Source organism: Cotesia typhae, unplaced genomic scaffold, assembly GCF_013202065.1.
Source record: "Cotesia typhae breed Kobodo isofemale line unplaced genomic scaffold, CoteBio_Ctyphae scaffold_152, whole genome shotgun sequence".
Taxonomy (NCBI): domain Eukaryota; kingdom Metazoa; phylum Arthropoda; class Insecta; order Hymenoptera; family Braconidae; genus Cotesia; species Cotesia typhae.
This window is the reverse complement of record NW_027423776.1, coordinates 5,958,265-5,979,210: the sequence shown is the minus strand read 5'-3', so window position 1 is coordinate 5,979,210 and position 20,946 is coordinate 5,958,265. Positions and strand designations below refer to the sequence as shown.

Sequence of the window (20,946 nt, the reverse complement as noted above, 5' to 3'; positions counted from 1 at the left end):
AAACTTTGTATGGCACTGAAGTTAGCAGTTGTCAAAAAATTTTTGATTTTTTTTATTAATTAAATGACAACTAAAAAGATATTTATAAAAAATTGCATTTATAATTTTTCAAGTTTTTTACATGTGACATTTATTATTAAATTGCTTAATTGAAATTTTTTTAACAAAAAATTTCTAAAAATTTTGAAATGTCGGCTAACTTCATTTTCATAATTTTGTAAGAAAAATGATAAACACTTGATCTTCCATTATAAATATAATTCTCTCTTAATCAAGTAAACAAATTAAATTAAAAAAAAAAAAGTTTAATTTATCAAATATTGTATTGAAAACATCAAGTATATGACATGAGAAATTATTATCAGACAAATACCTATGGACGCAAGTACGTACTTTACTATAATATACAATAATAATATAAATACAAGCAATACTCAAGGCAATTGACCGGGTCAAACAGACATGAACTTGTCCGTCACTCGGAGAAAAGTAACGCCTGATATGATCAGGGTAGCAGGAGCGCGAGGAAGTAACAACGCTGCTTGATTTTCGCGCGAGCCTACTCTCCCGGTACAAGTTTCTAAATTTCCTTCAATTTTATTTAGCTCTATTTGCGTTATAACATTCGCGTAAATTACAATTACCCACAATAAGAGTTAAATAAAATGTTTTGTCCCGCACTATAAACTTTTATTATATTTTTGTTGCAGGAAATTTGCAGTGTGGTTAATTAATTAATTTTTCGGGAAAGGAAAAAGATATGAATTATCGCGGTAAATTTACGCTTGCGCACTGACATCTGTCTTTGATAAAAGATTCTGTAAATATAACAAAAGTGGATTTAATGCAATAAATATTTGATAGTTCTCAAGGTCGTGAAGACCTTAGTCAACTGTATATACTTTTGTTATCAGTTGAAGTATTCATTAGAGAAACTCTTTGCTTACTGAGAAGTTATAAACATGTCGAAGCCAAAGGTTCTAGTTAATCGAGACGACATTCCTACAGCTGGCTTAGATCTTCTACGCACCAAGTAAATTTTTTTTTTTTATTATTAATTTTCTTTATTAATTAACAATACTTTTTATTACAGATGCGAGCTGACTATTCTTCCGGGTTCGAATTCAACCAGGGAAGAAATTCTTCGAGCTATACCTGGACATGATGGATTTTATTTTTTTGGCCATGTTAATGTCAATACAGACTTTTTAGACATTGCAGGTAATTTTTTTAATAAAAAATGTATAATTATTTACAAAAAAAAAGGATGTAAGTTTTCAATTTAATACTGAAGTTAGCTGACAACTGTCAATTTTTTAATTCTTATGATAAATCAATTACAATCATAAGATTGCTTTTAAAAATTAAATTAGAAAAAAAAAAATATTTTTACAAAATTTCACGCATAATTTTTAAAACTTTCTACATGTGAAATTATTTCAATTAATTTTTTTTTTTTTATTTTTTCATGTGAAATTTTTTTCATAATAATTGAATTGCTTTAAAATTATCTTAAGAAAATTCTGTTTGTCGACTTCGGTGTCATTTTTTATCAATATATTGATGAAAAAAGGTTATGTATAATTTATAAAAAAAAAAATGCAAGATATAATAATTCATTGCTAATAACTTGATGGATGAAATTTCAGGACCTTCGCTGAAGGTAATTTCAACAATTTCTGCTGGGTTTGATCATCTTGACGTTCCAGAAATTAAACGTCGAGGAATTAAAGTAGGGCACACTCCAACAGTGTTAAATGCAGCAGTTGCGGAAATTGCTGTAATGCTACTTCTAAATTCTGCTCGACGAGCTCATGAAAGTCGTTCATTACTTGAAAGGTAACAAGATATCTATTGTAAATAATGAATAACTTTGATAACTTAACAAGCTGACATTTTAGAGGCAAGGTTGAAGCTAAACCACAATGGCTCCTGGGTCGGGATGTCCGAGGATCTACAGTGGGCATCGTGGGACTAGGAATGATCGGCCTAGCGATCGCCAAAAGGCTAGTTCCTTTTGAAATCGGGCGATTTTTATACACCGGTCATTCTCCTAAAAAATCTGCCGATGAAATAGGGGCTGAGTTTGTGTCCCTGGATGATCTTCTCGAGCGCAGTGACTTTGTCATCGTCGCAACTCCACTGACAATCGAAACTCATGGACTTTTTGACGACGCAGCTTTTGACAAAATGAAGAAAACTGCTGTGTTCATCAACATCGGTCGTGGAGCTATTGTAAAAACAGACGCGCTTTTGAGAGCGCTCAAGGAAAAAAAAATATTCGCTGCTGGGTTGGATGTTGTTGATCCCGAGCCTCTACCCAAAGATCACGAGTTATTAACACTCCCGAATTTAGAAATAGTTCCTCATATCGGAAGCGCGACTGTAAGAACTCGCAATAACATGGCAATCGTCGCTGCGCAAAATCTTATCAACGCTCTCGATGGAAAACCACTCGTTTACCCTTTATAAAATAAAATTTAATTTTCGTAAGAATTTATAGGTGTCAAATTAAATATCTAATTTTATTAAAATAATATTAGAAAAAAATATTATTATTTCACGGCGCAGTCTTTGATATAATGAAGAAAATTTGTGTTTATTAACATTGGTCTAATATTTTAAATAATTTTATATCTAACATACCTTCAAAATGCTTACTTACAATATTTAATAAAATGTATACAATTCGATATACAATTACCAACAAATCATACATAGTCAGTAATAATTATTATAAATTACTATTATAAATTAATAATCATAATCATCATTATATATTAATTCTGTTAAATAGCAAAATTAGCTTACAAACTTCAGTTAGGCTTTTCATACCTGATGTATATATGTAAATTTGTTTCGTTTAAAATATGTATGTCGTCTCCTCTTAAAAATTATTTTTAATCATTTTCATTGTCATTAATTATGAGTCATAATCCATTACTCGACCACGTAGATACTTCCGGTGGTAAAAAATTGACAGATTAAGATTAAGACAGTTTATCATTCATAGTGGACTATTGGTAACCATCAGGCTTCCACGACAGCGCATTTTAAGTTACACAGGATCGGGTCGATACGGTTTTCAAGCGCCAGAATATGTCCTGTATTACAGGATTGCGATGCTATGAAACTGACTACGAGAGGTAATTTATTCATTTGGATTACCTGAAAAATTATTATTATTATTATTATTTATTTATTTATTCATCAACCATGAAGTCGAAACTTCTTACGGCTGTCCATACAAAGATAATACATAGTATATAATTTTATGAAAACAATCAAAAAGAAAAATAGATATAAAAATAAAAATTGAAAGTTTAAATATGTTATTAAAGTCCAAATTATGTTTGAACAATTCAATCAACGTAAATCATTTAAATAATTTTTTTAATTATCACAGCAATAGATCAAACATTCTTTTGCGTAAATTAATGATTAATTTTACCTGGTAACTACTGTACATGCACATAATAGTTTTATTCTTCCCTAAACCCAACTTGCTACCCTGGTCCGTGGCCATTCCGAAAGTTGACAGGAAACTTGTTCTCATCGCCAACTCTGGAGCCGTATCTGTAGATACTGACACAACTGGAACTCCATCACGGTCAGTTATTAAAATACTGTGCAGTCCTTCTACACTTGTCAATAATTGATACAAAAATTTTTTCAGTTCCTGGACAAAAAATTATTGTTAATCTTTTGGTAAAAAAAAAAATAAAATATTAAAAAAATTCTACTTACAACTGTCATGATGAAAATGATAAAATGATAATATTAATTAAGTGTAGTAAAGTTGAGTAAAAATCTGAATCATATGTCACGTGTGATTATGCTTTCTTGAATTTTGTGAAAAATTTTTTTAAATAATTAGGATTTTACTTTTTTACTTATTTTATTTTTTTTAAGACTTACAAGTTTGTTTATTTTAGATTCAAGTGATACAAAAACAGTCTTTTAGGTTTGTTTTGATAAATATTTATTTTTTAGTATTGTCAGAAGCGACGCAAGTGTTAGATGTTCGAAAAACTTGAAGCGGGAAATTCAAATTTGACAATAGAAAAAAAAATTATTTTTAGTTTTGGAATTAAATAATAAAAACTAGCAACCTTACAGTTATTATATGACTGCCGAATTGTGAACTATGAAAAATTAAAAGATAATAATAATATTGAATGAATGTAATTTATAAAACAACACTTTATTTAACTTAAACGAATTTGATGATTTACAGGAGGTATAAATAATTATTATTTATCAGGTATCAATTATGGTAATAAAAACTTAAATTACAAAATATATTTAATACTTAAATAATTAATTATAAACAAATTTTAAACTTCATTACTCTTATCATCTGCACTAGAATGAACACCAAGATTCGGGTCGTTGGAGCATCCTCCCATTGCAAACATCTTGGGTATGTCTTGCCCGTAGTAGATCTTAGCGTTCTTGGCTAAGGACTCGTACTTCTTTAGTTCCAGAAACTCTTTGGTGAGTAATAATTTATTAGCTTCAGCTTGTTTTTTCATCTGGTAGAAATCTGCGTCAGAGCGACTTTCCTCGCGCGCTAAATGCATCGCATCTTCAATCGAAGCCATACGTTGCAGAGATTCTTTTTCCATGATCTTCTGGTTGTACTGAATCGCCGCAACCTGGGACTCTTTTTCCGCTTCAATTAACGCTTTTTTTCGGTCTGTCTCTGCGTCTTTTTCGACAACTTTCTGGTGCTGGATTGATATCAGCAGCTTAGTTTTTTCGCCTTCCATCAACTCGTAGTTTTTCCGTATTGTTTCGGGTATTTTGGGTTTTGTTACCCGGACTGCTTGGATACTTAGACCTGGAGCAAGCTCATTCAAGTCTTTCTGCAGCGCATTCTTTAGATTTTCGTCTATTTGGTCGAATAAATCAATGTAGACTTCGTGGAGAGTGTGAATGGAACAGAATTGATTAAGTTCGTGGTGAACTTTGTTGAAGATTAGCGTCTTGTCGTAGTCTGCAGTGAAATTTCTTACCATATTGTGAACTAAAAAATAAATTGAATAATTTATTAATTATAAATTAGTGAAAATAATTATTATTTTATACTATTGATACATTTATTTTAATTTCAAAATTCTTGGGTATAGTTAATTAATAAAATATTGAAATAAAAAAACACCTCACAATTTTTAGAATTTTTCTTCTCAATCAAATAAATATAAAATTAATTTAAAAAAAATTCTACAGGTAGAAATTTTTAAATTATGAGAAAAAAAATTGATATGTAGAAATTGAAAAATACAATTTTTAAAAATAATTTTTCTGAACAAATACGTTTGTTAATTAAAATTAAAAAATGGTCAAGTGACTTCCAAATGGGTGATTCTCTGTAAGGGTGTTTTTTGCTGACCCGGACATTTTTTTATTATTTAAGTATTTTTTTGGTATCGATTTTCTTATTTAATAAAGTAAAAAATTGACAGATGTCTATTAATTTCAATATCATAGAATTAATAAATCAAAGTAATGAACGTTTTAATTAATTAAATTACCTGCATTAGAATCTAAAATATTAACAACTTCAATCCTGTCAAAATAAATCATTACACCACCGCTGGTACCACAAGGAACATTTTTAACTTCATCAGTTTGTAAGGTAACTTGAACAGACCTAAATGTAGTTAGCAGTGGGATCATCATGTGAAATCCTGGTTGACTAACTTGTGGTAATAATGCACCTCCCTAATAAAAAATAAAAATAAATAATTTAAAAAATTAACACTAGATTTACTTCAATGCAATGACTTACTCGAAAGTAAACACCGACGTGACCCTCATCAATTTTATGAATTGAAAAATTAAAAACCGCAGCCAAGGTGATAATAATACCAAGACCGATGATACTTTGATCCAGCATGGCTATGAATAATTATTAATTATAATTACTATAAATTACTACTCGATAAGAATACTTGAAAAAAAATACAGCAGTTAGCGGAGGTTATGTACGAAAATGATAGCTAAAAAAATATAATTGTACCTGAGAAGTCTAAATGATACGAAATAAAACTTGGCGGGTGTGCTTAGTAGTATTGGAATGGACGAATAATTTAATTAGACGTACTTATCATATTTTTATTAAGTATAATAAATCACTATGCGTTTACTGTACCGGCTGGCATCGCTCACTATATAAACAACAATGAGGAAAGAATTTTCGTACTACGTCATGTCCGATTATGATATTATTATTGGGGTGGATGGTGTTCATTGGTGTTTCCACATTTTCCAAATAATAAAATTTAAATGGCGCATGCGTTTGTTTATTTTTTCCTCGACTCTAATTGATATTGACTATTTTAGATTATTCAAATGAACTTTTTGTTCTTATTGACTTTTACATTTAATTTATAATCTTTAATGTGTTTTTATTTTTTTATCATGCAATGTTTATTTTTATAAGCGATAAGGAAAACAGACTTTAGATAAGAATTTCAAATACTTGTAAGAGAGAAAAAATAAAGAGTATATTTTGAACAATTAATGATACTGAAGTTAGCTGACAGCTGTCAATTTTTAAATTCTTATAACAATAATTAAAATACTTTAAAAAATTTCCTCTTATAATTTTTTTTTTCATTTAATTTTAATTTCACACGTGAAATTTTTTAAATATTATGTTTCATAATAATTTTATTACGAAACAATTCCAAAAAAATTTCTCACGTCATGAAAATAAAATTAGCAGAATTCGGATGATTTTTAGAATTTTTTTGATTAAATAAATTAGAAAAAAATAAAAAGAAAAACTTTTGACACGTTAAAAATTTGAAAAACTATTAGTGCAATTATTAAATGATATTTTTTTAGTTCTAATTTAATTTATTAGAAATATAAAAGAAAATTTTTAATGTCAGCTGATTTTCGTGTCATCTTATAATACTGAAGTTAGTGGTCAGCTGTCAATTTAAAAAATTTTTTTAACTAATTAATTACAATAAAAAAGTTCTTCTAAAATTTTTCACTTGTAATTTTTATGAATTTTAACATGTGAAACTTTTTAATGTAATTTTTTTTAAATAATTTAATTGCTATAAAATTCCAAAAAAATTTTTAATATCTGTCAACTTCAGTGTACGTCATTTTGATGTCTGTTTAACTTCAGTGTCATAAATTAATGCTACTGAAGCTAGCTGACAACTGTCAATTTTTAAATTACAAATCAATTACAATAATAAAAATTCTTTTAAAAATATTCTCTGATATTTTTTTTTTAATTTTCACATGTAGAATTTTTCAATTAAATTTTTTCCACAATAATTTAATAACCATAAAATTCTAAAAGACGTTTCTGTCTGTCAACGTCAGTATCATAAAAAGTAAAACAAATTTCTTCCATAATTTATTTTATAAATTTCATCTATCAATACAAAAGCAACTCATTTAATTTTTTTATTTTTCCGCTTTTTCATCATTTCAAAATCAATTTTTTTATAATCCAACGAAGGCGGTAACGATCTAACGTCATCCAAATTTTGTCTCAGCACTTTATATTCTTGAAGAGCGCGTTTCGCTAAAACACCTTCAGGAGTTGATGCCGGCTCTATCAGCAGCATGCTCAGCGATTTCTTCAAATAATTTTCAGCTTCTTCGAGCCGTTTTGCCAGATCTTCAGAAGTTATTTCTTTAAGTGCATAGTCTTTATTCGCTATTATTATTATCGGTAAGTGAATTTCGTATAATATTATCCCTAAAAAAAGAAAAAAAAATCAACAATTACATAAAATCTACATAAAGAACAATCTAACCTTTTAATCTCGAAATTCCAGGCTCGACAATTTCCAAAACCTGCAGAATTCCTTTGCAAAGTTCCATCATGCGCTGCAAAATTTTTTTCTTCGGATTCAAGCAAGTTATTTCTTTCCTGTACAATGCCAGCAATTTTTGTTTCAAACTCATCATCAGAAAATGGTTTGAATGCAACATAGCCGAAAAGTTCTTCAATAAGGTCTCTAGTTCCTAAAAGATGTCATTATTTTAAATAACAATTTTTTATTTAACAAACAAATATTACTTTAATTCTAGATTCATCAGCTTGATCAATCCGTGTCTTGGTCAATTCCAGCGTAGTTTTAATTAGCGCTCCAGAGTAGAACCTCTGACATTTCTTGCACTTCCATTTCTTCTCTCTCAAATAAGGATTCATTTTTTTGCCTTCATACCTAATTAATCCCTCTTTACATCGAGGACAATAAATGCTGCTGAGATTCGCACCAAGCTCTTCTGGGTCTTCGCACATCGGACAATTGCACTCAAAGTATTTACCTTTTTTTAAATGCTCTCTTCTTTCAGCAGTTCCCTAAAAAATTAACATTTAACAATATCGCATTCCAAATGCCATGAGAGCATATACCGGCAAAAGGTCCCGGTGAAAAGCCATAAGGGCGTATAAAAAATTTTTTTTCGGGCATCGACGTAGTTTTGTTCGAAATGTGGAGAAATGCTAAAAAAAAATTTTCTCCAAACTAAAAATTTTTTTGGATTTAGAAAAAAAAACAGCATTTTTATTATACGCTCTTATGGAGAGAAATACAGACTAACAATATTACGAAAAATTAGAGAAAAAAAAAACTGTTGTACAAGACTGGATAGCCAATCAACGGAAAAATCTGAAAAGTATTATAAACCAGTCTTTTGGAATAATAAATATTAAAATTATAAATTACAGGGAATAAAACTAACCAGTAAAGAAGAAGTATAATTAAATAGAATTAGCTCTCCGTCATCGATAGACTGACTTGCGTAGACAGTAAGCTGGAAATCATCATCCACAGTAAGATGAGTGTTTCCACGACAATCATGAGCCATCAAAGCAGCTTCCGCATACAATCCCCTTAAAGCAGAATCAAGAGTACCTGGAGATCTTAATTCAAAGGAATTTACATCAATAATTCCACACAATCTTTGAAGATCTTCATCGTTTTCAAAAAATTCAAACGACTTCAAAATTTCTATTTCTTCTTGACGTTCCTTCCATACAAGAGTGTTTCTTCTTTCCTCCAAATGAGCTTCAAGATTCATTATCTGGTTCCACTGCTCAGCGTTTCTTTTTTTTATCAATAGCAATCGAATCAGCAGCAATATTCCTCTAACATCCAGATTTACTGACTCAGATAATTTGTCTTTTAGTAATTTGCACTCTTCTGGCGTATGGAATGACTCTCGTGTCTAAAAATATTCAAGTGAAAGTCTAGTTTTAGTGCAAAGTGATGTTAATTGAATACGGTAATGATAAAGAGTAAATATATTACCTCACAATTTTTTGAACAGAAGATTGCGACTTTGCATTTAGGACAAGGAAACTTCAAGCCGATAGGCTTTGGTTCTATCACACGGAAACATGAAAAACACAGAGAATTATCGTTGAAAGACGCAGCACCAACAACTATTGGGTTATCACGTAGAATAACTTCGCCGGGAGATATTTTCTTAGCTGCTACTAAGTAGCGGCCAAGTTTATCAGAATAAGACTCTTTATATTTAACAATACCGGTAGTTACTTCTTCAATGCGCATTTTTTTATAATTAACTTATAAAATACAGAATAAATAAATGTATATAATAAGAATGAAAGCACAACAACGACTTTCTTAAGAAGCGTTTAAATCGACTCGATTACTGTAGAGAGTACCAATGAGTTATTTAAAATTAGCAACACTTGAAATATAGTACGTCTGAAATGCATTTCGCTTATTCTGTAAGTTAAAACTAAAATAGAAAGCATTTATATACTAACTCTTACTGATGTGATAAATGTTGATGTAAATAAGCACAATATATGTACTACTTTTCAACATATTAAAATTTATTAATAGATGTCATTTAATAATTTAAAAATATGTATTTAATTTGCAAAACAACAATAGTAAGTATATAGATTAATATAATTAATATAAATATAAATTTACTTGGAATTATATATACTATAAAATATAAATATACAATATTTATAAATAAATATTAAAGATTATTAATCGACTCTTCTAACTGCGCTAATGATTCTTTAGCGACATTGGCAAGCTGTCCTTCAATGGTTACGGAAGGCTCTAAACTCAAAATAGTGACTGCTTCTTTGAGAACACTAGCAGCTTCGGTCATCTTGGACTTCAAAGCTGCGTCATCAATTGTTCCAGCGTTCCATTGAGACTTTGCGATGAAGAGTAATGGCGCGTGAAGCTCATAGAGTGTCAACGCTCTTGCTCTGGTGTACCCTGGTTCAATAACATCCAAGACCTGGAGTAGCATTCGGCAGATGTCTATTTTGTGTTCAAGAACGATGTCCGGCAAATCGTCGAGATTGTACTCGTCAACTCGGCCGTAAAGCTGCGATAAGGACATTCTGAGAATTGAAAGAAACGCGTGTCTAGGGTGAAGAACAGAGTGGTATTTCTTCATTATGTTCTCGCGGATGTGCACTGCATCTGCGCCGTCTAGAGCGTTGTAGGACTCGGCGGCTTCTACCTCGGCGTTTATCACGTCGAATACTTTTTTGACAGCTGCTCCTGATGTTGAGAACTCGCAATGAGTGCATTTCCAACCGCTTTCTGCATCTATTAATTAATATTTAATGCTTAATAAATACTAATTCCTTCTCGGGCATTATTATAGCTGGTGAAGGAAGAAATTAATTCTTACCTAATGAGTCTAGAGCAAGTACAACTCCATTGTCACATTTGTTACATTTCAAAGATGATAAATGCGTTCCCATTTCTGTTGGATCTGAACATCTTGCGCAAGCACAAGAGAAATGTTTTCCTTCCAATAAATTTTCTCTTCTCATCAATGTCGGTAACAGTGAATGTGTGTAACTTCCAAACAGTTCTTTGCCTTTGGGAACTTTTACGGTAGTTCGTAAAATTACTCTGAAAAATAATTAATTTAAAAAGAAAATTTTTAATTAATTCAAGAGAAAAATTTCAATATTTTTATTTTTAGATAGAAATTTTTATTTCTAGTAGAAATTTTTTTTAAAAGAATTTTTTTTCTAATTAATTTTTTTTTAATTTACAAGCATGTATGAATAATATTCACATTCCATAATTGTAAAGGTGGACCATCTTAGGAACTTCACCATCCATTTTACGGCATTAAATAAATATTTTATTTCTAGTAAAAATTTTTATTTCTAGTTAATTATTTATAAAAACTAAAAAATCAGAATTTTTAAAAATCACGATCATAAATTTTTTTTCAACTTACTTAAAGTCATTGGAACAAACACTATGACTAGTATTTGATATACAAGAATGACTCATGATAGCAACTGTTGGATACAAAGCACGAGCACTGAATCCCATGGGAGTTTTAACTTCATGAGAATTTATTTCCAAAATTCCACAGGCTGTTTGAATGGTTTCTTCAGAGAACCTGTCAAGTTTCAACCGGTCTCTGAGATAGCAAACGATGTTGACATTGTCAGTTTTCCATTGCTTCTTATCCGAGCGATTTTTGTTGTGAGCCTCCATAATCCTAACTTCTTTCTCCCATCTCTCAGGGAACTGTTCCATGGCGAGAAGAAGTCTCAGCGGGGTTATACACTCAAGCTGAGGCACGTTGGTGACATTGGATTCTTCCAAAGCAGCGGAAACATTGAATTTCTCACCAACTGCTGCAAAAATTGGACACTCGTAATCCTTGTGGATTGAAGCGTTAGCACAATCTTCGTTACAGACCGGCCAACTACATCTTGAACACAATGTCTTCTCTGGAGTTTGTGGCCAGGAAGAAAAGCAAGACAAACAGAGTGGGTATGTCGATGCTTTGGGTCCTACCACAAATGGCATTTCGGACAGAATTTCCTCACCCGCTTCCAGGTCTTTACTTGCCACCATGTATCTGGAAAGAATTATTATTGGTAGTGTCAAAAATATTAAAATTTAAAAATTATGACAATTTATAAAAATTTTTAATTATAAAATAATGTTATGTCTTAATCATCAGAATGTCGTAATATTTAAAATAGAAAATAGCACAGTCAATGAACTTACCTTCCAATTTTATCATTCTGAAGAACATTGTATGTTGATGTTGACAAAAGCGGCTTACTCTAAAAAATACCAATAAATAAACAAGTAAGTAAATAAATAATAATTGTTTGTGTTGTAAAATAAAATATTTAATTGAATAAAACTCACTTGTGAATCTATCATATTTATATTTATAATAATACTTGTTGTTTCTGACTAGCGTTATTTGCGACTAAACCAGCCGATCAACTCAACACTTTTATACTCTTATCAAAATTAAAAATATCTTCCATCTGCAAGTCGTTGGGTAGTTTGCCAAAATGGATGTATCTAGATTGTACTTCACAGATCTACCACTTTCTAAACGTTTCGTTTTGTGTTAAGACGAAATTATTTTTTAATTTACTCGGAAAAAATCATGAAAGTAATGACACTGAAGTTAGCAGACGTCTAAACAATTTTAAAATTTTTTATTAATTAAATTAAAATTAAAAAGATGTTTCTAAAAAATTGCACTTATAGTCTTTTAAGTTTTTTTACTTACGAAATTTTTAAAAAAATTTTTGATGTTTGAATTTTTTGATTTTAAATTTTGACGTTTTTAATTTTTTGATTTTTTTTAAATTATTAAATTAGAACTAAAAAAATATTTTTAAAAAATTGCACTTACAGTTTATCAAGTTTTTTACAAATGAAAAATTTTTTTTTATTATTTTGTAATCATTTTTTCAATAAAAAAAAATTCTAAATTTTTTAGATTTTTGCTAATTTAATTTTGAAGAGCACTTAAAATATTAATATAATGAAAATGAAGTTAGCTGACATTTCAAAATTTTTGGAAATATTTTATTGAAAAAATTTCAATTAAACAATTAAAAAAAAAATTTCACCTGTAAAAAAATGGAAAAACTATGAGTGCAATTTTTTAGAAATATTTTTTTAGTTGTAATTTAATTAATAAAAAAAAATTAAAAATTTTCAGACGTCTGCTAACTTCAGTGTCATTAAATTTAAGTGACCCGAACAATAAAATACCTGATCTTTAAAAAATCAATAAAATGAAAAATGCAATTTTTCAAAACTATTTCTTCAATTATAAAAATTAAATTGAAAAAAAAATAAAACGAAAAAATAGTCTGAAGTTTGCTGCACATTTTTAAATTGAACATGTCAGTTAACAGAATCAGAATTTTCAGACAATCAAAATTGAAAATTAATCAAAAAAAGTCCCAAGTGGTTCCATCCATCGGAACAAATTAAAAGTAACAATCCAGGGGATGTGGTGACGTAAAAGTGCGCACGCGCCTTAAAAATCTCCTGACGAGCAATTTCCTTGGCCGGCAGATCGTTCATCGTTGCGCGCACGCAAATTTGTGAATATAATCGTTTTCTGCATCAACTCCCTTTTATTAACATTTAACGTGAGTATTAATATAATTATTAAAACGTATAATTAAATTAATTAATTTCCCAGAAAAGTGATCAATTAAAACACGAGCATTCATTCATAATAAATTATTTATCAGAGCTTATTGATCGACCGGTTGGATCCGACAAGTAATGTCGTACTAGGTGACCTTCGAGCAGAATAGCCTACGCAGCGAGATCAAGGCTCCCGTTGAGAAATTTAACTTTGTCTGAAAGTTTATCGTGATTTAAATAGTTCATATCACCGCTGGAGCTATTGACTGTTCGGCCTGGTCAGTTTTTGGGAAATCCCAGCCTTGTCTAATTTATATCTCTGATGTTAGAGAGAACTTCAACCTCACTCTTATTTAGCGTTAATATACACGATCTACGGCTTATGTAATAACCGTAGCAGGTCAATAATGCTTATATGCAACGCCTTGTGACGCCAACCTTTTTCAAGAAGCCTTAGATAAATTTTTTTTCATTTTTATTCTTGATAATAAATTATCTAGACGTCCAAGTAAATGTTGATATTAATATTTATTAGTTTTTATCAAATATGACATTTTTTTACGCGTACAGTTGGTATTTTTTGAAAGACGGGTGACAGTGATCAATTATTCTATCAAAATTTGTTCAGTTAAAACTAGAGCAAACTAGACTGGGAAGCGGTCAATTCTCCATTTTATTCTCATTTAATTTTATTAAACACTGTAATTCAAAAAATTGACATAATTTTTTTTTTTTTTTATAAAAAATTGACATAATTTTTAAAAAATTACAGAATGGCTCCTCCAACGTATGGTGATTTGGGGAAAAGCGCCCGTGATGTCTTCGGCAGAGGATACCACTTTGGTTTACTGAAGCTCGACGTAAAGACCAAAACCGAATCTGGTGTTGAGTTTTGCAGCGGAGGATTCTCGAACCAAGACACTGGAATCGTCGTAGGAAACTTGGAGACCAAGTACAAGATCAAGGAGTATGGATTGACTTTCTCTGAGAAATGGAACACAGACAATCTTCTGGGTACAGATGTCACCATGACCGACAAACTTCTTCAAGGACTCAGTATTGGATACAGTTGTACCTTCTCTCCCCAGACCGGGTAAATATTTATTTTTATTTTTATTCATTTCAATATTACATTAAAAAACATTAATGTAATAGTATTATAATTATATTATAATTTATAAAAACTAATTCTCAAATGCTCATTTAAATTTATAAAACTTATAAAAATTTACTTTAATTTATAAAAAAAAAAATTTATAAAATTGCTCACGATTTAATTAAATAAATAAATAAATAAATAAAAATTAATTGCATTTTATCATTTAGAAGCAAGACTGGAAAATTGAAGACTACGTACAAACACGAAAATGTATCAGCCACAGCTGATTTTGATTTAAGCTTAAACGCTGCTCCTTTGATCCATTCAACAGCTGTCATTGGTTACCAAGGTACTTTTTTTTTTAATTATTTTTTAGGTTTACAATATCATTAATTGTAATTTACATTTAAATTGATAATGATTAATAACGTTTGTTTTAATGATACATAGGATGGCTTGCTGGATATCAAACATCATTTGACGCTCAAAGAAACAAGATAACCAAGAACAACTTTGCCTTGGGCTTCACGGCAAAAGACTTTGGTGTTCACACTTCCGTGTAAGTCAACGTACTCTTTATTACGTAATATAATTACCATGTCTACCATAACTACAGTTGCCAACTTTTAATTTTTATTCAAAGATAATTGCCTTAAAAATTTTTTATCACTCTAAAATAATTACAACATTTTTATTTTATTTTTTAATGGATAGATAATTTAAAAATTAACATCTTCATTAACAAACAAACAGCTAAATACATAAAAAAAATTGTTAATTTAGAAACAACGGTCGCGAGTTCAACGGATCCATTTATCACAAGGTAAAACCTGGATTGGAGGGTGCCATCAGCATTGCGTGGAATTCAAGCAACAATTCTACACAATTTGGTCTTGGTACCAAGTACGATCTTGACAATGATGCCTGTGTAAGAGCCAAGGTCAACTCTCAACTCCAGATCGGGTTGGGGTATCAGCAAAAAATGCGCGAGGGTACGTAGCTACTTTAACAGTATTACAATAAAAGATCTTACTGCATAGCGGGAGTCTTTACAAACTTGAGCTGCCCTTGTCGAGACAAAAAGCTGGTAGACTAACTTCAGTATTTATAGAAGCTTCACGTGCTAATCTATTTATATTATGTCTCGTATATTTTCTTAAGTACGAACTAGAACTCCGAGGCTCAGTAGCGGTTTTCAACAGTGATAATACTTATGAATCTTTTTATTTGTTTCAGGCGTAACTCTCAGTCTCTCAACGAACATCGACGGCAAAAACTTCGGCTCAGGAGGCCACAAGATCGGTTTGGCTCTCGATCTCGAAGCTTAATAACTTTATATATTTTTTCTCCATCTTAACACCAACTTTCTGTTCCATTTGACTCTCAAATAAATATCGAGATTAATAAAAGTCGTAATTAAAATCAAGAGAAGAAATTACGTTTGATGTGGATCAATACCAATAATTCAAAAATTTTAAAAATAAAAACAGGTAGATAAAACGTTAATCAGAGTAACGTAATGAGCGACAGACTTAAATGATAAATAAAAATGAATTTAAAATAAAACAAATCTTTTTTCTGTCTACGTATTCGATCTAGGTACAGTTAAATATTAAAATATTAGCAGATGATTAAAACAAAGATTAAAATAAATAATTAAAATTGTTGCGTTTAAAAACTCTAAATTGGATTTTCTTTTATCGCTTAAACGCTCTATGAGTTTAATTAGTATGAAAATCTTTAGGAATAGACTTTGCTTTGTAAAACACCAGCACCGTTATTTTAAAATTTTTAATTATTATTATTGATATTAAACTATTATAATTATTATTAATGATTTAAAATCAGGTCATATTGGGTTTTATTTTATGTTACGATGACACGAATCTTTGTTTAAAAATGTGTTTTATTAAAGTTGTCAATAAAATTAAAAAAGACGCTTAAGTTAAAAAATAAAGTTAAACACAGTTGTTATGTTAAGTATCAAGTATTCATTTATTTACATTAACTTTAGAAACAGGAAAAATAATATGTAACTGATTTCTTTAACAATGTGTGTTTACTGCAGAATGGAACTTTACTTTGGTAAGCAGTTTTATTGAATCGCTTAATAAATTTTTTTTTACATCAAAACACTGCATCAATTACAAAACTCATTGTTTTTTTTTCTTTTTAATTTTTATTCATATTATTATTATTATTAAAATTAATTTATGACGATTAACATTTGTTAATGGACCAATTGATCCTCCATGGCTTGAGCAATCCAATCTGGTTGTGTTTGAGCTATTTTTTCAATTATTTGGTTTACTTGGTAGCAAAGAGATTGTATTTGTTTGTCCCATGTTGGTAAAATTTCACGAGCTAAAAATAAATAAATAAATCAATCAATTACTTGTCTGCTAATAATATAAACCAAGATTATTTTAACTTAAAATAAAAAAAAAAAAACTTACTCTCAAAATGAACCACTGAATCAATCTGATCAATGTAACCATTCATGCGGCTCTCTGTGATCATCTGACTGGCAATTTTCTCAGCATTAGACGGGGGAATTTCCAGTAGAGCTCCTAACTCTTCAAAAGTAATATTATTATAAAGTTTACTGGCCGAGAGGAGATTGTGTTCGATGACAGCGCGGTCGAGAATTGTTGATCCAAGTCCATCACGTGTCAAAGCTTTCTGGTGAGGCTGTAGCAGCGCTTCGAAGTCTTGTAGCTCTGTGCGACGGATTATGCGGTCCAGGTACATTTTTTCAAGGATTGCGTACGCTGGAAGCTGCTGACAACGCTCGTCTTTGAAGAGAGTAGCGAGCATCCGACTTCTTTGCTGACCTAATAATAATTAAATAAATTGATTAATAAATTAACTAGCAATCTTGCAGTGACTATGTGACTGCCGTGGCTTGTAAACTATAAATAAATAAAATTTTGCTTTATTAAATAGTGACTTTTGTTAAAAAATTACTTTTTTAACTATTGATGTTTTTAAAGATATAAGCTCATTCCGATGTTATACTCGTCAAGAGCTTTCATTTGAGTACCCACATGCATTTTTGATATATTTTTCATATATACATATATGTAATATATATAAATATGTGAAAAATTGATGTGGGTACTCAAATGAAAGGTCTCGATGAGTGTAACATCGGGATGAGCTTATATCTTTAAAAATGTCAATAGTTCACGAGATACAAGGTCATTTCTTAATTATGACTATTAAATTGTAATAATTACCAGCTGAAGCAAGGATTGTGCAAATAAGAGCGTTACGAAGAGCTGTCATACGCTCGTCTTCGTGAATAATTGACCTGTATGACAGTTCGTTGTATCTTTGCGCAGCTTCGATGAACTTCCTACGGTAATCCAGCACTCTGGCGTAGCAAACCTTGTAATAAATCTGTAGCTGTTCGTTTTTAGTTTCTGCTTGTAGTAATGATGCTCGGTTTATAAAAGCTTCGGCTTGAATCGGATCATCATCTTCCAGATAAAGTCTTGCTATTTTTAAATAAGTTTCAAGCTTATAATCTACTGTATATTGCCTGTAATTTTCAATCATTATAATTAGACACATTTCTTCATGTAAAAAATAATTCATAATAAAATTTATAATTACTTTTGGCCAGTTTCTAACGGGATTCCCACTAGAACATTGGCGGCTTCTCTCCAGTCCTGTTTTCTTTCATAAATATTAGCTAAATGCTGACGAATACTAGCAACTTGTTCTTCGAAAGATATTACTCTAGGTTGTACCTGAAAATAATTAAAGTTGTTTATTAATAAACTGACGGTTTTCTTAAAAAATTAATTGTAAAAAAATAAATACTTTGTCTAAGGTATAATGTGAGACAGCCTTTGATATTTCATCATCTAACTGTGACAATCGATTACTAACATCAGTTAAAACTTGTCGTGAAATAACTAAACTCACATTTTCATTAACAACTGTAACAAGAAAAAAAAATTATTAATTAAAATTATTTTTAAACTGACTAATAATTGGTAAGAGAAAATTGTCAAAATAAACATAATACTAAAGTTAGCCGACGTTTAAAATTTTTTTTACATTTTTTCATTTAATAAGGAAGTCCTTTGGCTCCGGTTGAATCACAAAAACTGGAGTAATCAATATTCAATAAATTATAATAAAAAACCTATAAAAATCCCTAAAATTAAAAAATAAATAGAGGCATTAATCGTTGAAATTTTTTAAATAAAAAAAAAAAAAAAATAGTTAAATACAAAATTAATTTGACTGTGATCATTTTTTTTTTTTAAATAAATAAATTTGCTCCGAAAAATTGCATTTTTTATTTTTTTAATTTTCTAAATGTCAATTTTTTGTTCTCATTATTTTTTGCCATAATTTATTTGTTAAAAAAATTTTTTAAATTAATTATTGTCTCCTAAATTGATTCTCATTAGTCGAATATTTTTTATTTAACATTGATGATGAAAGAACCTCCTTAAACAATAATTAAAAAATATTTTTTAGAAATTGCACTTTTAGTTTTTCAAGTTTTTTACAAATGAAAAATTTTTTTTCAATATTTTGTCGATAAAAAAAATCTAAAAATTTTTAGATGTCGGCTAATTTAATTTTCATAAATAAACTTACTGGCTTCAATAAAAATTTTCAAATTATCAACAAGATCATCTTTTGACGTTGACAAAATTCCGTCTAGGATTGACCGGTATCTAAAAACAAATAATTAAAAATAAAATTAACTAGGTAAGATAAAAAGTAATTGACATCAAAGATTGGTTATGTAAAATAAAAACAAAATATTACTTTTCAGCTTGATCCTTGTGAGATCCGCCGGAATTAGCGAGATTTGCCAATTGTTGGCGCACCACGGCTACAGTCATCGCCATCCTTACGCTAATTAACTCTTAAATATATAAATATAAACGTTTATTAATAAATAAACGGTTGGTTATTTATCTGGTTTTACGCATCAAACGTGCAATTGCCTCTAGTCACTAAACCATAGAGCATTTCAATACAATCACAGATTCCTTCAATCAGGTACACAACCACGACCTCTAGTTTTTTTTTTCTTTCATCTCAGATGCTTTTACTACTGCGTGACTCAATTCCACAACTTTCATTTATAAATTTGTTATCATGAATAAGTTATTTATTAAATAAAATTTATCCATGTTAATAATTTGTTAAATTCCAGTCGGAACTTTCTTCATTTATTTTAATTTTAATTTTTTTTTTATATGTCAACAGCTAAAGTATCATTTTATAAAATGAGATTCTAGAAAAAAATTACAATCAATTGTTTAGTTTATGATACTGAAGTTAGCAAACATGTGGCAATTATTACAAAACAAATAATGAAAAAATTGATACATGTAATTCTTATAAAATTTCTTACATTAATAATTAATTTAATGTATACCTTAAAATCATCAGGTGTTTGCTATTTTCAGTGTAATTTATTATTACAGTAATGTTTTTTAATGAAAATAAAGTTAGCCGACATATAAAAATTTTTATGATTTTTTTTATTAAAAAATTGTTACAAAATAATAAAAAAAAAATTGATTCATTTTTTAAAAACTTCAAAAAGTACAAGTGCAATTTTTTAAAAATATTTTTTAGTTATAATTTAATAAATTAAGCAAAATAAAAAAATCAAAAATGTCGGCTAACTTCAATGATACTGAAGTTAGCGGTCAGCTGTCAATTAAAAAAATTTTTTTAACAAATTAATTACAATAAAAAAATGCTTCTAAAAATTTTCCACTTGTAGTTTTTATGAATTTTCACATGTGAAACTTTTTAATAATTTAATTGCTATAAAATTTAAAAGAATTTTTATTATCAGTCAACTTCAGTGTTATTAGCTTTATTATTATTGTTTTTTTATAAATATTTACCTTGATGTTGATCATAAATTACAATCAATGATTTAAACAAATATAAAAATTATTTATTTAAAATTCAGTTGATTTTTCATTTTAAATTACTGTATTATTTACGTTTTTTATTGAATTGCAAATACATTCAAAAGTCTGGGCCATTTTCAATATTGATTTGCAATTTTTCTTTCTGTGAAAGTAAAATTGAATCTGAAAAATTTTCATAAATTAATTATAAAACTTTAAAGTGTCAAAGACTTTTTTGAAGTTGGTACAGTTTTTTTGAAATTAATTTATAAACACATTAACAGAAGCCAGGTGCTATACTTGAAAAAATAAACTTCGCTTCGTTGAAGTATCAATCTTACCAATAATAAGTGATAATTTTTACTTCTCTCCCTTTTTAAAAACAACGTAAGTCAGTACAAATAAATTTCTTGAAAAAAAAAAATATTTATATGCATTTACCTTAAAAAAATAAATTTCATTAAATTAAAAACAAAAAACATAAATTAATTATAATAATTACGAAAATTAA

The 20,946-nt window shown here is 29.1% G+C and overlaps 7 protein-coding genes across 8 annotated transcripts; 2 read left to right on the top strand and 5 right to left on the bottom strand.

The window, feature by feature from the left end:
- Positions 1-779: 779 nt before the first annotated feature.
- Positions 780-2,711, top strand: LOC141536530 (glyoxylate reductase/hydroxypyruvate reductase). Its single transcript, XM_074257120.1, has 4 exons — positions 780-1,033; positions 1,094-1,221; positions 1,650-1,839; positions 1,902-2,711. Exons 1-4 carry the CDS (start codon positions 963-965, stop codon positions 2,470-2,472), a joined length of 960 nt encoding a protein of 319 aa, XP_074113221.1. The 5' UTR covers positions 780-962; the 3' UTR covers positions 2,473-2,711.
- A 144-nt stretch (positions 2,712-2,855) lies between these two features.
- Positions 2,856-3,978, bottom strand: Lamtor3 (Late endosomal/lysosomal adaptor, MAPK and MTOR activator 3). The gene is made up of 3 exons (XM_074257121.1): positions 3,748-3,978; positions 3,452-3,679; positions 2,856-3,168 (listed from the first exon to the last, which is right to left on the bottom strand). The coding sequence occupies exons 1-3, from the start codon at positions 3,754-3,756 to the stop codon at positions 3,031-3,033; spliced, it is 375 nt and encodes a 124-aa protein (XP_074113222.1). The 5' UTR covers positions 3,757-3,978; the 3' UTR covers positions 2,856-3,030.
- Positions 3,979-4,185: 207 nt separating this feature from the next.
- LOC141536529 (erlin-2-B) lies at positions 4,186-6,186 on the bottom strand. 2 transcript variants are annotated; one of them, XM_074257118.1, is made up of 4 exons: positions 6,026-6,186; positions 5,795-5,904; positions 5,538-5,727; positions 4,186-5,029 (listed from the first exon to the last, which is right to left on the bottom strand). In XM_074257118.1, exons 2-4 carry the CDS (start codon positions 5,900-5,902, stop codon positions 4,338-4,340), a joined length of 990 nt encoding a protein of 329 aa, XP_074113219.1. In that variant the 5' UTR covers positions 5,903-5,904; positions 6,026-6,186; the 3' UTR covers positions 4,186-4,337. The 2 variants fall into 2 exon arrangements, with proteins under 2 accessions (XP_074113219.1, XP_074113220.1); XM_074257119.1 differs by having other exon boundaries at positions 5,795-5,956; positions 6,026-6,182.
- Positions 6,187-6,755: 569 nt separating this feature from the next.
- On the bottom strand, positions 6,756-9,725 carry LOC141535906 (SET domain-containing protein SmydA-8). The gene is made up of 5 exons (XM_074256071.1): positions 9,297-9,725; positions 8,728-9,213; positions 8,060-8,344; positions 7,794-8,004; positions 6,756-7,735 (listed from the first exon to the last, which is right to left on the bottom strand). Exons 1-5 carry the CDS (start codon positions 9,558-9,560, stop codon positions 7,425-7,427), a joined length of 1,557 nt encoding a protein of 518 aa, XP_074112172.1. The 5' UTR covers positions 9,561-9,725; the 3' UTR covers positions 6,756-7,424.
- A 110-nt stretch (positions 9,726-9,835) lies between these two features.
- LOC141535805 (SET domain-containing protein SmydA-8) lies at positions 9,836-12,255 on the bottom strand. Its single transcript, XM_074255938.1, has 5 exons — positions 12,180-12,255; positions 12,033-12,091; positions 11,245-11,880; positions 10,681-10,907; positions 9,836-10,595 (listed from the first exon to the last, which is right to left on the bottom strand). Exons 1-5 carry the CDS (start codon positions 12,192-12,194, stop codon positions 10,006-10,008), a joined length of 1,527 nt encoding a protein of 508 aa, XP_074112039.1. The 5' UTR covers positions 12,195-12,255; the 3' UTR covers positions 9,836-10,005.
- A 1,051-nt stretch (positions 12,256-13,306) lies between these two features.
- Positions 13,307-16,512, top strand: LOC141536584 (voltage-dependent anion-selective channel). The gene is made up of 6 exons (XM_074257207.1): positions 13,307-13,432; positions 14,206-14,526; positions 14,760-14,881; positions 14,983-15,091; positions 15,316-15,524; positions 15,769-16,512. Exons 2-6 carry the CDS (start codon positions 14,207-14,209, stop codon positions 15,858-15,860), a joined length of 852 nt encoding a protein of 283 aa, XP_074113308.1. The 5' UTR covers positions 13,307-13,432; position 14,206; the 3' UTR covers positions 15,861-16,512.
- Positions 16,501-19,529, bottom strand: Csn4 (COP9 signalosome subunit 4). The gene is made up of 7 exons (XM_074257206.1): positions 19,327-19,529; positions 19,153-19,232; positions 18,361-18,479; positions 18,151-18,287; positions 17,772-18,076; positions 16,989-17,366; positions 16,501-16,896 (listed from the first exon to the last, which is right to left on the bottom strand). The coding sequence occupies exons 1-7, from the start codon at positions 19,407-19,409 to the stop codon at positions 16,763-16,765; spliced, it is 1,236 nt and encodes a 411-aa protein (XP_074113307.1). The 5' UTR covers positions 19,410-19,529; the 3' UTR covers positions 16,501-16,762.
- Between the last annotated feature and the right edge of the window lie 1,417 nt (positions 19,530-20,946).

Bases quoted from the DNA above. Each gene is read 5' to 3' on its own strand.
- LOC141536530 (XM_074257120.1), top strand. From the start codon at position 963: ATGTCGAAGCCAAAGGTTCTAGTTAATCGAGACGACATTCCTACAGCT. The intron at 1,034-1,093 runs GTAAATTTTTTT...TTTTTATTACAG, and splicing joins TTAGATCTTCTACGCACCAA to ATGCGAGCTGACTATTCTTC. The intron at 1,222-1,649 runs GTAATTTTTTTA...ATGAAATTTCAG, and splicing joins AGACTTTTTAGACATTGCAG to GACCTTCGCTGAAGGTAATT.
- Lamtor3 (XM_074257121.1), bottom strand. The intron at 3,169-3,451 runs GTAAAATTAATC...ATAATTTTTCAG, and splicing joins GCATGTACAGTAGTTACCAG to GTAATCCAAATGAATAAATT.
- LOC141536529 (XM_074257118.1), bottom strand. From the start codon at position 5,902: ATGCTGGATCAAAGTATCATCGGTCTTGGTATTATTATCACCTTGGCT. The intron at 5,728-5,794 runs GTAAGTCATTGC...ATTTTTTATTAG, and splicing joins ACGTCGGTGTTTACTTTCGA to GGAGGTGCATTATTACCACA. The intron at 5,030-5,537 runs GTAATTTAATTA...TTTATTTTTTAG, and splicing joins TATTTTAGATTCTAATGCAG to TTCACAATATGGTAAGAAAT.
- LOC141535906 (XM_074256071.1), bottom strand. From the start codon at position 9,560: ATGCGCATTGAAGAAGTAACTACCGGTATTGTTAAATATAAAGAGTCT. The intron at 9,214-9,296 runs GTAATATATTTA...GAATATTTTTAG, and splicing joins TCTGTTCAAAAAATTGTGAG to ACACGAGAGTCATTCCATAC. The intron at 8,005-8,059 runs GTAATATTTGTT...GACATCTTTTAG, and splicing joins CTGATGAATCTAGAATTAAA to GAACTAGAGACCTTATTGAA.
- LOC141535805 (XM_074255938.1), bottom strand. The intron at 11,881-12,032 runs GTAAGTTCATTG...AATTCTTTCCAG, and splicing joins CAGAATGATAAAATTGGAAG to ATACATGGTGGCAAGTAAAG. The intron at 10,596-10,680 runs GTAAGAATTAAT...ATTAATTAATAG, and splicing joins ACTTGCTCTAGACTCATTAG to ATGCAGAAAGCGGTTGGAAA.
- LOC141536584 (XM_074257207.1), top strand. From the start codon at position 14,207: ATGGCTCCTCCAACGTATGGTGATTTGGGGAAAAGCGCCCGTGATGTC. The intron at 14,527-14,759 runs GTAAATATTTAT...TTTATCATTTAG, and splicing joins ACCTTCTCTCCCCAGACCGG to AAGCAAGACTGGAAAATTGA. The intron at 15,092-15,315 runs GTAAGTCAACGT...TTGTTAATTTAG, and splicing joins TTTGGTGTTCACACTTCCGT to AAACAACGGTCGCGAGTTCA.
- Csn4 (XM_074257206.1), bottom strand. From the start codon at position 19,409: ATGGCGATGACTGTAGCCGTGGTGCGCCAACAATTGGCAAATCTCGCT. The intron at 18,480-19,152 runs GTAAGTTTATTT...TTCTTGTTACAG, and splicing joins GAAAATTTTTATTGAAGCCA to TTGTTAATGAAAATGTGAGT. The intron at 16,897-16,988 runs GTAAGTTTTTTT...ATTTATTTTTAG, and splicing joins TTCAGTGGTTCATTTTGAGA to CTCGTGAAATTTTACCAACA.